Source organism: Ursus arctos, unplaced genomic scaffold (genome assembly GCF_023065955.2).
Source record: "Ursus arctos isolate Adak ecotype North America unplaced genomic scaffold, UrsArc2.0 scaffold_13, whole genome shotgun sequence".
Classification (NCBI taxonomy): Eukaryota; Metazoa; Chordata; class Mammalia; order Carnivora; family Ursidae; genus Ursus; species Ursus arctos.
The window spans coordinates 36,809,144-36,821,200 of record NW_026622797.1 but is presented as its reverse complement, the minus strand read 5'-3'; the positions used below and the strand labels follow the sequence as shown (position 1 = coordinate 36,821,200).

Genomic DNA, 12,057 nt, shown 5'->3' with positions numbered 1-12,057 from the left:
GGGCTCCTGGGCGCACCCGGAGAAAGCAGACATTGTCCTCGGATTTCCTGGCCTACAGGAGCCCACAGGAAGTAAAATAACACCCAACTTGGACAGTGTACTCCTCCTTTATACCCTTGAAAGCTGACCTACCCTATGAAAGCAAAGGTCATCTTGGTGGGGTGGGCAAGAAATACTTCAGACAGTTGAAATTGCTGTTTTAGAACTGTGAATAGGGAGTTTCTCACATACTTATGTTGTGCTATCTTCTTTTTTGTTTTTTCCTTTTAATCTGCTTTTGCCCTGAAGCTACTCCATTCGCCATTCCATAAGTATGCCGGCTATGAGGTAATGTGTGTATAGATTACTTCATATAATATCAATGCAGAATGTGTATGAAGTGTTACTTTATTGATACTTACTTTGCAGAGTCCCCCCCCCCCCCCGCCCCATTATGAAAGGAAATGCAGTGACCTTCCTTACTATCTTTTCTGACGGCCTTCAGGAGAAAAGGTGGACAGTTCTGTCGAAGTAGGGTATGATGGGTTTCGGCTTCTGACCAAACCCACTGGTTTAAATCCAGTGTCTCCTGATTTGTGTGACCAGAGACAAGTTACTTACGTAGCTCGATGTCCATTCTCTTACTGGTTGTGTGACATAAAGTAACCTGTGTGAAGCACTTTCTTAGCAGAGGGCTTGGAGCCAGCACGCCTGCAAAGGCAGAAATACATGCCTTATTTCAGCAGAATTAAACGCAAGCCTGGGAGAAAGGTTAAATGAAGAGAATAGCAGACTGTGAGGACTACAGTTGTAGGATATGGATATCACCGAGATTTTTTAAGGTAGATATTAAGGTGAGGTGTCTGTTAAGCAATGAAAATGTCGTTAAAATTACTAGCTGGATGACAGCCTCTGAGAAAGACATTCCCCACTTCGGTTTGCATAGCTTAGTGAGGCAATCAGATAAAAGCACACTAATAGTAACAGGGTATGGAAGAATGAATGTCAGATTTCCGGAGGTGGGGGTTGGTCAGGAGATGCAGATTGTAACGCAGCTCTGCTCAGAATGAACTTGGCAGCCTTGGGAAAGTCACCTCAGTGATAGCAGTTTCATCACATTTAAAATAAGAGGCTAAAACCAGATTTACTGCTCTTCCCGCTGCTCTTGCCCTAGGCTTCCGTGGTGGGGGATGCTTGGGGAGCCATCGAGCCTCTAAGACCTTTCCCCACTTCAGTCCAACTGTGCCTCTTCTGCCTGCTTTATAGTATGTATTGTGTGATATGTTAGAGAGGGGGTTCAGTTGCTCTAAATAGTTTGAGACCACTGCAGCCAGATTCTTTCCAGGGTCATTTGTAGTTGTATGTGATCTGATTAAATCTGAGTAAACAGTTTCTCCCTGTTCTCCAGCAACACATTCTAGTGTAATTGAATTAGGGGAATGTCTGTTTTATTATCCTGATGATGTTTCTTCCACACTGAAGTTATATGGTTGCTTTGGAAATTTAGACACAGTATTTGATTTCCCTAATTTGGTGGTAAATAGGGAGTATAGACTCAAGATTGCTTAGTCCATCTTTGAGTGACTTGCACCCCCTAGCATTAAAACACTCAAGTTGAGTAGTGCAGCCTACAGCTCTGAGCTTCTTTATTTGTCAGCTTTCTTTTATTAATTACTTTTATTAAAGATTCTTTGCTTATTTATTTGTCAGAGAGAGAGAGCACAAGCAGGGGAAGCTGCAGGCAGAGGGAGAAGCAGGCTCCCCACTGAGCAAGGAGCCTGATGTGGGACTTGATCCGAGGACCTGAGATTACAACCCCAACCAAAGGCAGACGCTTAACCAATTGAGCCACCCAGGTGTCCCTGTTTGTCAAGTTTTTAAGTCTGGTTGTCCAAAGAAGAGTTTGCAAAAAATTAACACAGCTTCGCTTTGTGAATCCATCTAGTGGCTTATGGGTCAAATGTAGTCCTCGTGATCTTGCCTGAAACTAACTTCAAAAAAAATTTTACTCATCTAACATCTACCCATGAACCGTTAGGCTGAACTGTCTGGCCACTGGGGCTTGTGTAACTATCAGTGATAGGCAGGCATGTGAGCTGGCTTGCCCACATAAAACCTGCAGTGAAAGTAAGGTGCCAATAAATATATACCCTTGAGTCATTCAGGCACAAATTCACTAGTATTTCATCACCAACCAGCAATATTATGGAGGATTACTCATAGGAATTTGGCTCATGCTTGCGTTGCTTGCAAGATGTGATGTCATAACATGGGCTGTCTGAACTCACCATCGTTAAGTCCTACAGCATAGCTGCAGATACATTTCTGACCGCCTGGAGTGTCAGAGTCTCTGGAGAGAATCTCTAACAAAGCCAAATCAGTCAAACATATTATGTGCATTAGTTCCTCTTGATAGTATTAGAGCATGCTTCATTCCACACCATACAAAGAAGCCCATCTACTACGCCATTCTCCTTTATAAATTCCTCTGGGCCATTCCTCCTATTTCATTTCCCCTGCACTCAAGAAAGAATAACAGGGGGCTTATCAAATATAGTAACATTCAGTTGAATTATTTGACCTGAAAATGATGGCAATCATTGTTGCTGAATGCTGACATGGATACAAGATTTAAGATACATTTTTAGTTCCTTCTTGGTTTGTGTTCCTTTAGTTGGACCTGGGGACATCATTTTTAATGGTAATTATGTCATGAAATCATGTCATGTGGCCAAATCCAGTATAGGAAACCAACAAGCACCAAATGAAGCATCTAATGCTTAAAGTAACAAGATGATGTATACAGAGTATTTAACAGAACGAATGAGTCACAAATAAATTGTCAATAGACTGCAGAGATTTTGTTTGATAAGAGAACAAAAGTATATTCTCTTTAGGAGGAAAAATAACATGTTCATAACACTATCTCGATCAAGCATTAGATAAGTAGTAAGTATATTTCGACTTAAAATAGTGAAAGCATTGACTTTCAGAAACACTGCTTCATGGAAATTGACAAAATGATTACTTTTTAAGTCACGGAAAAGAAAAAATTATGAACCTTTTTTCCCCCTTGAGTTATTTCTGTCTTGTCTCACATTTACTGAAATAAATAACTTTAAAATGCCAAGTGGAAAAACTCTAACATGACATTCTTCAGATAGACTTTTCATTGCTTACCAAACAAATAAACAAGCAAAACAAAACAAAAAAGGAGCTGGGAAAAGGAGGGCTGTAATAGAAACAGTTAATTAGCAAATGACAAATGAAGCTATCACTCCTTTGACTCATTGGAAATGATTATTTCCAGTGTACCTTGGAATTATTACAGCGGCATCGTGAACAAATGCTGTCCTGTTTTTCATATGACTATTTTATTTAGAAAATTTCCATGTCAGGGTATGGTTTGTGGATCTAAACTAGCAGAAATGAACACATACTTTAAAGCATGCTTGTCGTAGGTGGCGAACCGACAGCTGGCTCTGGTGCAGAGATGATGTTTACAATTAAGAGCAGAAAGCCAGGCAGCTCGGTTGCTAAGACAGCTGGGTCTTTGGAGCTGACCTCTCTTTTTTTGTTATTTTAGGAATTCTCCTACTTTCAAATCATTTGAGGAGAGGGTTGAGACAACTGTCACAAGCCTTAAGGTACAGATGAAGTGAATTTTGTGTCATGGGGTCCCGTGAATCAGGACAGCCTAGTCATGGGGATGTTGGTTCTGAAGGCGGGGCCACCAGCATTCGGTGCCGCCAAGAAGGCAGCCCTGCACAGAGTCCGTCTTTTTCTTCACGTATAAATCTGTCAGTAAAACCAGTATTGGAGAGTGTTGCTGGATCCTCACAGAGTTGTTCCCGTAAACCGTTCAGGGGTGATGACTTGTGAACATGAACTGGGATTGGCTAGAACTCTTAGTGCTGTCCCCTCGGAAACTGGTATGCGAGAGAGGATTGTGGGTAGGATCGAGGATCTGTGAATTCTGAGTTTAGAGTGTAAGTGAGGGGTCACCAACAGCTCAGAGCCCCTCTGGTTTGCACATGGGCTGGCAAAAACGAACTTGGCCCCCAGCATTGTACTGCGCCCCCCCCCCCCCCAACCACCAGGACTTGTTACTCCGTTCGCAGACAGCACAGTACGGCGTGATTATCACGGAGGGAAAACCAGACTGAGTCACAACGCGCATTCTTTTGTAATAACGCATTTGATCCCCAGCTTTAAACTGAAAATATGCCTGTGTCATGGGAGGTGCTAAAAAATTTTTCATTGAATTTATCCTTTGATTGTAGATGAGTTCAACCACAGAGGAAGAAAGCACCAATAAAATCAGTGTAGTCCTAACATGCATAGAACTTTCAAAACAGGAAAAATCATTGAAACGACTAAGATTATTCTTTTTAAAGATACCAGCCAAACAGTGCCTTAAGTAGTCTTGATATTCTTGTGGCTATTTGGTAGACAGGCCAGTTCTGTACTTCCCTGTCTGGGAAAATGCAGAACGTGGATGATCTCGAAGCAGATCAAAAGCAGGTGTGCACACACTGATCGTCCAGCTGCTTCCGAGTCATCTGCCACCGCGTGCTGCCGGATAAGCCCGAGCGGCGGGGAGGTAGTCCTCACCGGAGCCCCGGCGTGCTCTGACTGCTGGTGCCTTGAGAGTCTTTCCTCTTAGGGGAGGCTCTTTCACACCGTCTCCTACTTCTGCTTTATCGGGCCTGGGGTTAGATGGTTCAGGCCCAAGAATGAGATTATTACTCAGCACTTCCCAGGCCTTGCTTTCATTTACCAGCAGTTTGTAGTCATGTGATTCCACGACGCTGCTTGTCAGCATCATTGCTTATCGAGTATCTAGGGACCCGTAGGAGCCATTGAATTGCCCCCCTTGCATAGGGAAAACTTGATAAGGAGGGACGTGCAGTGCCTCGAACATTTCTCTTGCTAGGTATCAAATTTCAGAACTAAGCGTTCAGAAAATCCTAGGAGTTCATTTCTCAGCATTTGGTTCTCAGCCTTAGACAGTGGAAGGAGGATGGATTCTCTTGCTTTTGTTAGACCAGTTCTGACATAGGAGAAGTTGTACTTTTTAGGTTTTCTTTAGAAGAAGGAGATACGAAGAAGGAAAAGAAGAATAAAGAACAACCTATTTCCCTTTGCTTTTAGGAAGCTCTGGTAAGCTCCCAGCTCACGTATGATTTCAGTGTTTGATCCACACTCTGAGCCTCTCCCTGTTGTCACTTCACTGGGATGGAAGGTGTAGAGCCTGCCTCCTCCCGCAGACACGCACAAAACTAACTCAGGCGACCAGATCCTAGCCTGTGTACACAGACTTCCTGCAAGTGGATTCCGTGTCTGCATGATTGTCTCCGGGTTTAACAAGACTCACATCCACCCACCTCCTATGTCACAGTCCATGCCTACTTCCTCTTTTTCTGCCCACCCAGGCAATGGAGAATAAATAGCTAATAATTGTGCTTTGTATAAAACTTCCCACTCACTCAGTCATTGCAAATTTCTCATTCTTCATTTTTCTCCAGACTAAATAATAGATGTTTAACCCTTCTTTATATAGTTCATTTGCTGCATAGTTTTGTGTTCTAAATTTTCTCTGAAATTTCTATAATGTTCTTTAATTATGGATCCTGGAGCCGTTTCCGGCTGACTCACAAATCAGTAAGGATGAATCAGTAAGGAAATGCCTCGCAGGTCTCTGTGCTGCGGTTCTACTCACACGTACTGCTTTAAGCTTGATTTTTAAAACACCGCTCAAAAGAAATCCTGTTCATATTTGTGGTCTATTAGAAATAATGTTCTGCTATGAAGAGAGGTCTGTTCTTGCCATCTTCTCACACAATCTGTCACACACCGTGTGGCATTTATACCCAACTGATGGTTCTTCCTTTATACCCAGTTCTGTAGATAGCTTGGTTTTCCATGAGAAATTTTCCATTTCATCATCATTTCTTTAGAAATGATATTTAAATATAAAATTTAGTCCTGTTTGCCTAGATCCTCGTAATACATCACTGATGATATCTCAGCTGGTTTCACCTATCTGCTCAGTGAGCACACTTTCTGTTTCCTCTAAAACAAACAAGCAAGCACACCAAGAACCAACCATATTTGTTATGTTCCAGTGAATCATGAGTAACTACATCCCTTCCAATGATGCTTATCATTCAACCTTCCAATTATTCTTCAAACCATGTCAAGCCGACCATATTTTTAGTGCACTTCTTTTTGATGAATACTTTGCATGGCCTGATTTAAAACCTTAAGAAAAAGACAAGATATACTTATTACTTCTTTGTGTCTTTTCAACCAGCCATATTATTATGAGAGATTAGGCAGCCCAACTCAATAATTCAAATAGAACTTTATGCAAACAACAGTCATAGTTTTGGGGGTAAAGTGACAAATGCTTGAATGAAGAGCCATTATGAAGGGAAGGGTCCAGAAGAGGTTTATTGTTCACATCTTGGCTGAAGCAACTCCTTACCTAGATAATCGCTGGGTACAGTCATCCCCACGTGGTTAGGAAACCCCTTTATCCCACTCAGCCCTCTTGGTTAGAAAATCCCTTCATTGCACGCTCTTTTTTTGCCAAATTGCTTTATTTTAAAATGATTCCCTCCTTTATTTTTCTATTTTGATTTGAGAAAAATCAAGAACTAGGAGAAGAGAAAGCAACAAAGCCCAAAAGAAAACATCAGTAATTGGTATTCATTTGATTCAAAACTGTGTGTGACTTCTATTGCGAAACAGAATGCAAATACAATAAAGAGGAGAATAGGAACTCTTAATAGAGTAGATTACATTGAATTAATCTTGTTTCTCTCCGGAAAGAAATAAGCATAGTGAAAAAAAATCACATAGCTGAAAGCAACCCCTGCTTCTCCCCAGTGCTGAGATGACAGAGTGGAGAAGGAATCAATGCTTAGTGCCAGAGGCCTGCAGATTAAGGCCTGTGGGCCAGATCCAGCTGGTTGCCTATTTTTGAATGACCAGTAAGCTCAGAATGGTTTTTATATTTTTTAATGGTTGAAAAAAAATCAAAGGAAGAATGCTATTTTGTGACGTGTTAAAATTAAATGACATGAAATTCACATTTCAGTGTCCATACCTACAGTCTTCTGGAAACACAGCCATGCTCATTCACTTATGTGTTGTTTTTGGCTGCTTTGTACAATGGTTGATTTGAGTATCTGTGACAGAGACTATGTGATTCCTAAGCTTAAAATATGAATTATCTGTCACTCTCCAGAATGAGTTTCCTGATCCCAAGCAGAGTGGAAAATTAGACTTAGGAATTGAATTTAAAGAGGCAGAGAGGGATTTTAGTGACAATTGGAGAAAAGCATGTGCTTGTGTTGCAATGATTAAACTGCTTTTAAAACCTGGTTACATTTTTTAAAGGGCAGACCAGGCAGTAAGTGGATACCTCCCCCAGCGTGGCTTATGGTCCTGTGAGTGATCTCTTTGGTGGCAGTGAGGAGTAGACAGCATTTTGGGAATAGCAACATTTTCTATTCTGTATTTTTTTCCTCAACATGTTTTTTCACATTAATGGTTAGAGGAAGACCAATGCGACATTAATAAGACTTGCATTCAGCATTAACTATTCTTTCGAAGGACTTTTTAATAAGGAATTTTTCAAAACATTTTAACCGTATTTCTTAATATAAGGGATAAAGAGACCTGCTAAAATTGTACAGAATTGAAGTTTTGGATCCTATCCCAGATCCCAAGTATGAATGGCATTCTAGCACTCTGCCAAAGGAAACTAACTTCTCTACACCCTTTACGTTCCCTTTCAAGAAAAAAAAGTAATTCTGAACTTGAGAGTAGTCCGTCTTACACAAACATTGCAGACCTGACGAACTAACTGTACGTTTGCGTCTCTGCCCTTCCAGACGAAAGTAGGCGGCGCGAACCACGGCGGAGGCAGCTTTGAAGAGGTGCTCAGCTCCACCGCGCACGCCAGCGCGCAGAGCTCGGGGGGCGGGCCCCGGCGGGCCGAGGAGGAGGAGCTACAGTGCTAGGGCCGCCCCCTGCAGCCGCCGCGGAGCCCTGGCCCCGCCCAGCGCACCGTCCTCGGGGCCCGCCGAAATCCCCCTGGGAAAAACCCAGGCCTTGACCTTGTTCTTCAAATGGCCTCTCCACGGGGTTTAATAAAATGATTTCCGTTTTGTATTTGTGTTAATGATGGACCACGTGACCATCACATTCGGTATTCGTAGATAGTCCTAATTTAAAATGTCCCCACTTGAACAGGTACGCAATTGGTCATAACCCTTGTCTTTGTGTAATTCAGCGTGTATTTTCCAATCATGTAACTATTAATGATCGGCTTTGGTTTTCGCTTGGACTCCTTTATGATGTGCATGTCTCTGAAGGCTGAGAGTGAACACCCCCTTCCAAGTCAGTCGGGTGGGCGAGATGGAGTTTTTTCTGACCCTCTCCAGCAACAGGATGGGCTCACTGCAAATTTCATCAAACTGCTTGTGATCCCCCCACTTGCATCAATTATATATGTTTGATTAAGCAATTAAAATAATCGGTTTTAATGAAGACTTTGAATTCTTAATTTCTTTACGTTCTGAGGCTGATAATGACTTTAAAAGGTGGTAGCTATGAATCTACAGATGCTATTTTATTTTATTTTTTAAGATTTTATTTGAGAGTGAGAGAGCATAAGCTGGGGGAGGGGCAGAAGGAGAAGCAGACTCCCCGCTGAACCGGGAGCCTGAAGCGAAGCGGGGCTCCCGCCCCTTACGCAATGCTATTTTAAATTAACGTCTACTGTTAATTTGGTGAACGTAAGAGGATGTGTGAGTAATTATAACCTCAGCGACCCTACCAATTCTAAAATTCTCTCTAATCTACGTAGAGTAGTAAACTCGGGTAAGGGAGATCTGAAAGGGGGTGGCCAGAAAAATGGGAGAAACAGAGTTCTGCTTCCCCTTCCATTTTGCAAATTGCTCACATGAATGAAAAAAGCATCGTATTAATACAATCAGATTTCTGCAGGAATTTTTACCTTCCACATCATATGCTTTTTTCTTCTAAATGGGACCATACATTTGTTACTAGGTAGCAGACGTAGCCTATAGATGCAATTTTTCTCTATAGATACAATTTTTAAATGAACACAGAATTGACCTAACTAAAAAAAAGCACAGTTTAATATGTATATCTATATTATCCATGCAATATATATTATATAATGTTAGTATTTATTCATTGTTTAATTTACTGTTAGAAAGAAGTGGAGAATATCCCATCACATACATATATATCACATCATATATATATGACATAGCAAAATAAAGCCAGTCTGAAAAATTCTATTCAAAATAATGGAGCAGGACAATACACACATCTAACTGAAAATTAAGCTAGTTCAAAACCAGGCTTTGTAATCTTAGTAGAGGTAGGTGTGAGGCTATAATCTTGAACCACAGTGGACAATGAAGCCCTGCCAGTAGGATCATTGGCAGTCTCCTTAATTTAACATTCCAGCATGTTGGTTGAAGCCAAACCCTGTCCAGCTGGCTTGTGACTTGCTCCCCCACTGCTGCATGTGGCGGTCAGTCTGTGCTCAGTCTGCAGTTGCCTGGTGTGTTCGAAATGGTCACCTTTTATAAACTCACTTCTTGACTGCATTCTTTTTGACTGCACTCAGCACACTACACCGTATCAGAAAAAGCAAGAGTTCCCGTGCCATACACAAATACCTTCATTCACCAGCCGATTTCTGCACAGATAAGTCTCAGCCTTACAATCTGAAAACATAGTATTAACAGTAGGTAGAAAAACAATCCAGATAATTAGTGTTAATGTCTCAAAGCTTCAAATACATTTTAGCTTCTTATTTTAAACCGTTCTTCAAAACTTTGAATTTCATCAGTTTTATAAAAACTATATTCATGTCAGGTCTATGAACTGAAAGGGTTTTTTGATTATTCTTCACTCTGATCTCGGGGTGAGATAAGGGACCATGACACGAGTAGTCTTTCATTTCGTCATACAGTATGTGAATAAGTCACGTTACTCCAGTTGTGGGTAGGTGGGTAGTCGTAGCATAGACCTCTCATTTCCTCCCTGCCTGATCACTCAAGAGTGGCCTTTGTCTCCCTTACTTTGCGCGGGCAAGCTCCTCCTGACTTGACTGTCCCTGGAGTTTCCCTATTATCTCCGGCTGGGCGCAGTTCACATGCAGTGGTTTGAAGTGTTCCCACAGTGCTCAGAGGTTATTTGCATGCCATTGGGCTTAACCATTGACTAAAAAATCAAAATGTCTTCAGGTCAAAACCATGTATACAAAATTATATCACAAGCCCAAAAATCTCAATAACCTAGAATTCCAATGTGAATTGTGATTAAAAAATAAACTGGCTTAGGGGCGCCTGGGTGGCACAGCGGTTAAGCGTCTGCCTTTGGCTCAGGGCGTGATCCCGGCGTTATGGGATCGAGCCCCACATCAGGCTCCTCTACTATGAGCCTGCTTCTTCCTCTCCCACTCCCCCTGCTTGTGTTCCCTCTCTCGCTGGCTGTCTCTAACTCTGTCGAATAAATAAATAAAATCTTAAAAAAAAAAAAAACTGGCTTAAAAAAAAAAAGTAAGCAGTTCTGTCACGTAACCATTTGCCACTTTTTAAATACTGTTGCTTGATGTAGCATAAACTCACCCTACAACTTTATCTTATAACTCCCATCTCATGAAGACTATGACTGTTGGTAGGTCATGTCAAGCAAAGCAATCTGCCTCTTACTCTGAATTACACAATTTCTTACAAAGCTGTTCTTGAACCATAGGAAACAAACTGCATGTAAATGACAGACCATGTCATTTACAGCGGTCAGTGTGAAGAAAACTGAAGTTTAAGCTGCTGCTGTCACTGTTCATTGTTCCAAAGTTACCTGTCGACCTGAAAGCGGTTGCAACTGCAAAACGGTGCATAAGGTGGTTGTGAATTTGAACCACAACACTCCCCCGTCACATTACCAAATTGGGGTGTGGGCAGATGTGGGAAAGAGCAATGGCTGTAGGGTGAAAAAGTGATTTCAACATGAAATGTAAACAAACGACTTCAAACCTGGTGTTCAGATACAATTTCAAACTATAATATTTGGCAACATCTTATGAACTGTTGAAAATCTCTAAGAATGGTAACATTCTTTATTCTACACATCTTTTAGTTCATACCATAAAGAGTATGCATCAAGGCAATCCAAAAATAAGATAATCATAAGTCTCCCACAGGAATCCAACCCCACTTTGAGTATGAAGACTGGCAAATTACTTAAATAAAACTGCTGGGTACAGAGGATGCTTTTCCACACGGCACATCATCAGTCATGTATCGTAGAGCACGTATCATCGCCAGACTGAGATGAACAGGTTGGACATCCTGTTAGAACTGACATTTTTCAAATAGAAGGGCATTGAGAATTATGTAACAGCTGGTGAAATGCCAGTCCACAAGGGAGAAACAAGGAACTGTGTTTTGAAAAAGAACACCCCCACCCTGACCCCAGTCAGCTCACCTGCCTGAGCTGTGCCCCCTCCATCTTCCCCTGCAGCCCTGCCTTTCCACCCTCTCCTTTTGAATGAGGTAGTCTTTCTTCCTCATTGCGAGGAGGTAACATATTCTTTTTTGTTGAGTTCAACCCAATAATAACTTTTTGTACCACATCATAATGGTAGGGTTTGTTATTCAGAAGGTCAATTCCAGGCAAGTAACAGGTATCTTCCAAGAGAAAAAAAAAATTTTTTAAGTGATAATGCTCAAGTATTTGTAGACTTGGCTGGTGAATTCAATAGCTATCTTTTTCTATTGATCTTCATTATTATTAAATGGTATTTATAGCACCATTACATTTTCTTTCTCTTCTTAAACCTAATACCCCAGGAAGGAGGATTGAGAACTACACGTGAACTTGGTAGGTAGATGGAAAACAGGTGAGTAATGATGACCGGTGGGTGACCAGTAGTATCAAGTCTGACCCAGGAGAGGCTTCCTAATCTATGAATTCATGAAAATTACAGCAGGCAAAACATCCCAAGTAAAACTTCAGGGCCAC

At 41.5% G+C, this 12,057-nt stretch overlaps 1 protein-coding gene across 6 annotated transcripts in view; it reads left to right on the top strand.

The window, feature by feature from the left end:
- The window catches only part of TPD52L1 (TPD52 like 1), a 93,485-nt gene extending 84,949 nt beyond the window's left edge, over positions 1 to 8,536 (top strand). For 2 of the 6 annotated variants that reach the window (XM_026504740.4, XM_044386303.3), the window contains exons 5-7: positions 289 to 327; positions 3,566 to 3,626; positions 7,884 to 8,536. In XM_026504740.4, the coding sequence (XP_026360525.1) occupies positions 289 to 327; positions 3,566 to 3,626; positions 7,884 to 8,012 (229 nt within the window). In that variant the 3' untranslated portion in view covers positions 8,013 to 8,536. Of the gene's footprint in view, positions 1 to 288; positions 328 to 3,565; positions 3,627 to 5,060; positions 5,143 to 7,883 lie in introns of all 6 variants that reach the window. The other 4 variants (XM_048226094.2, XM_048226095.2, XM_026504741.4 and 1 more) reach the window with 4 other exon arrangements.
- Positions 8,537 to 12,057: the final 3,521 nt, after the last annotated feature.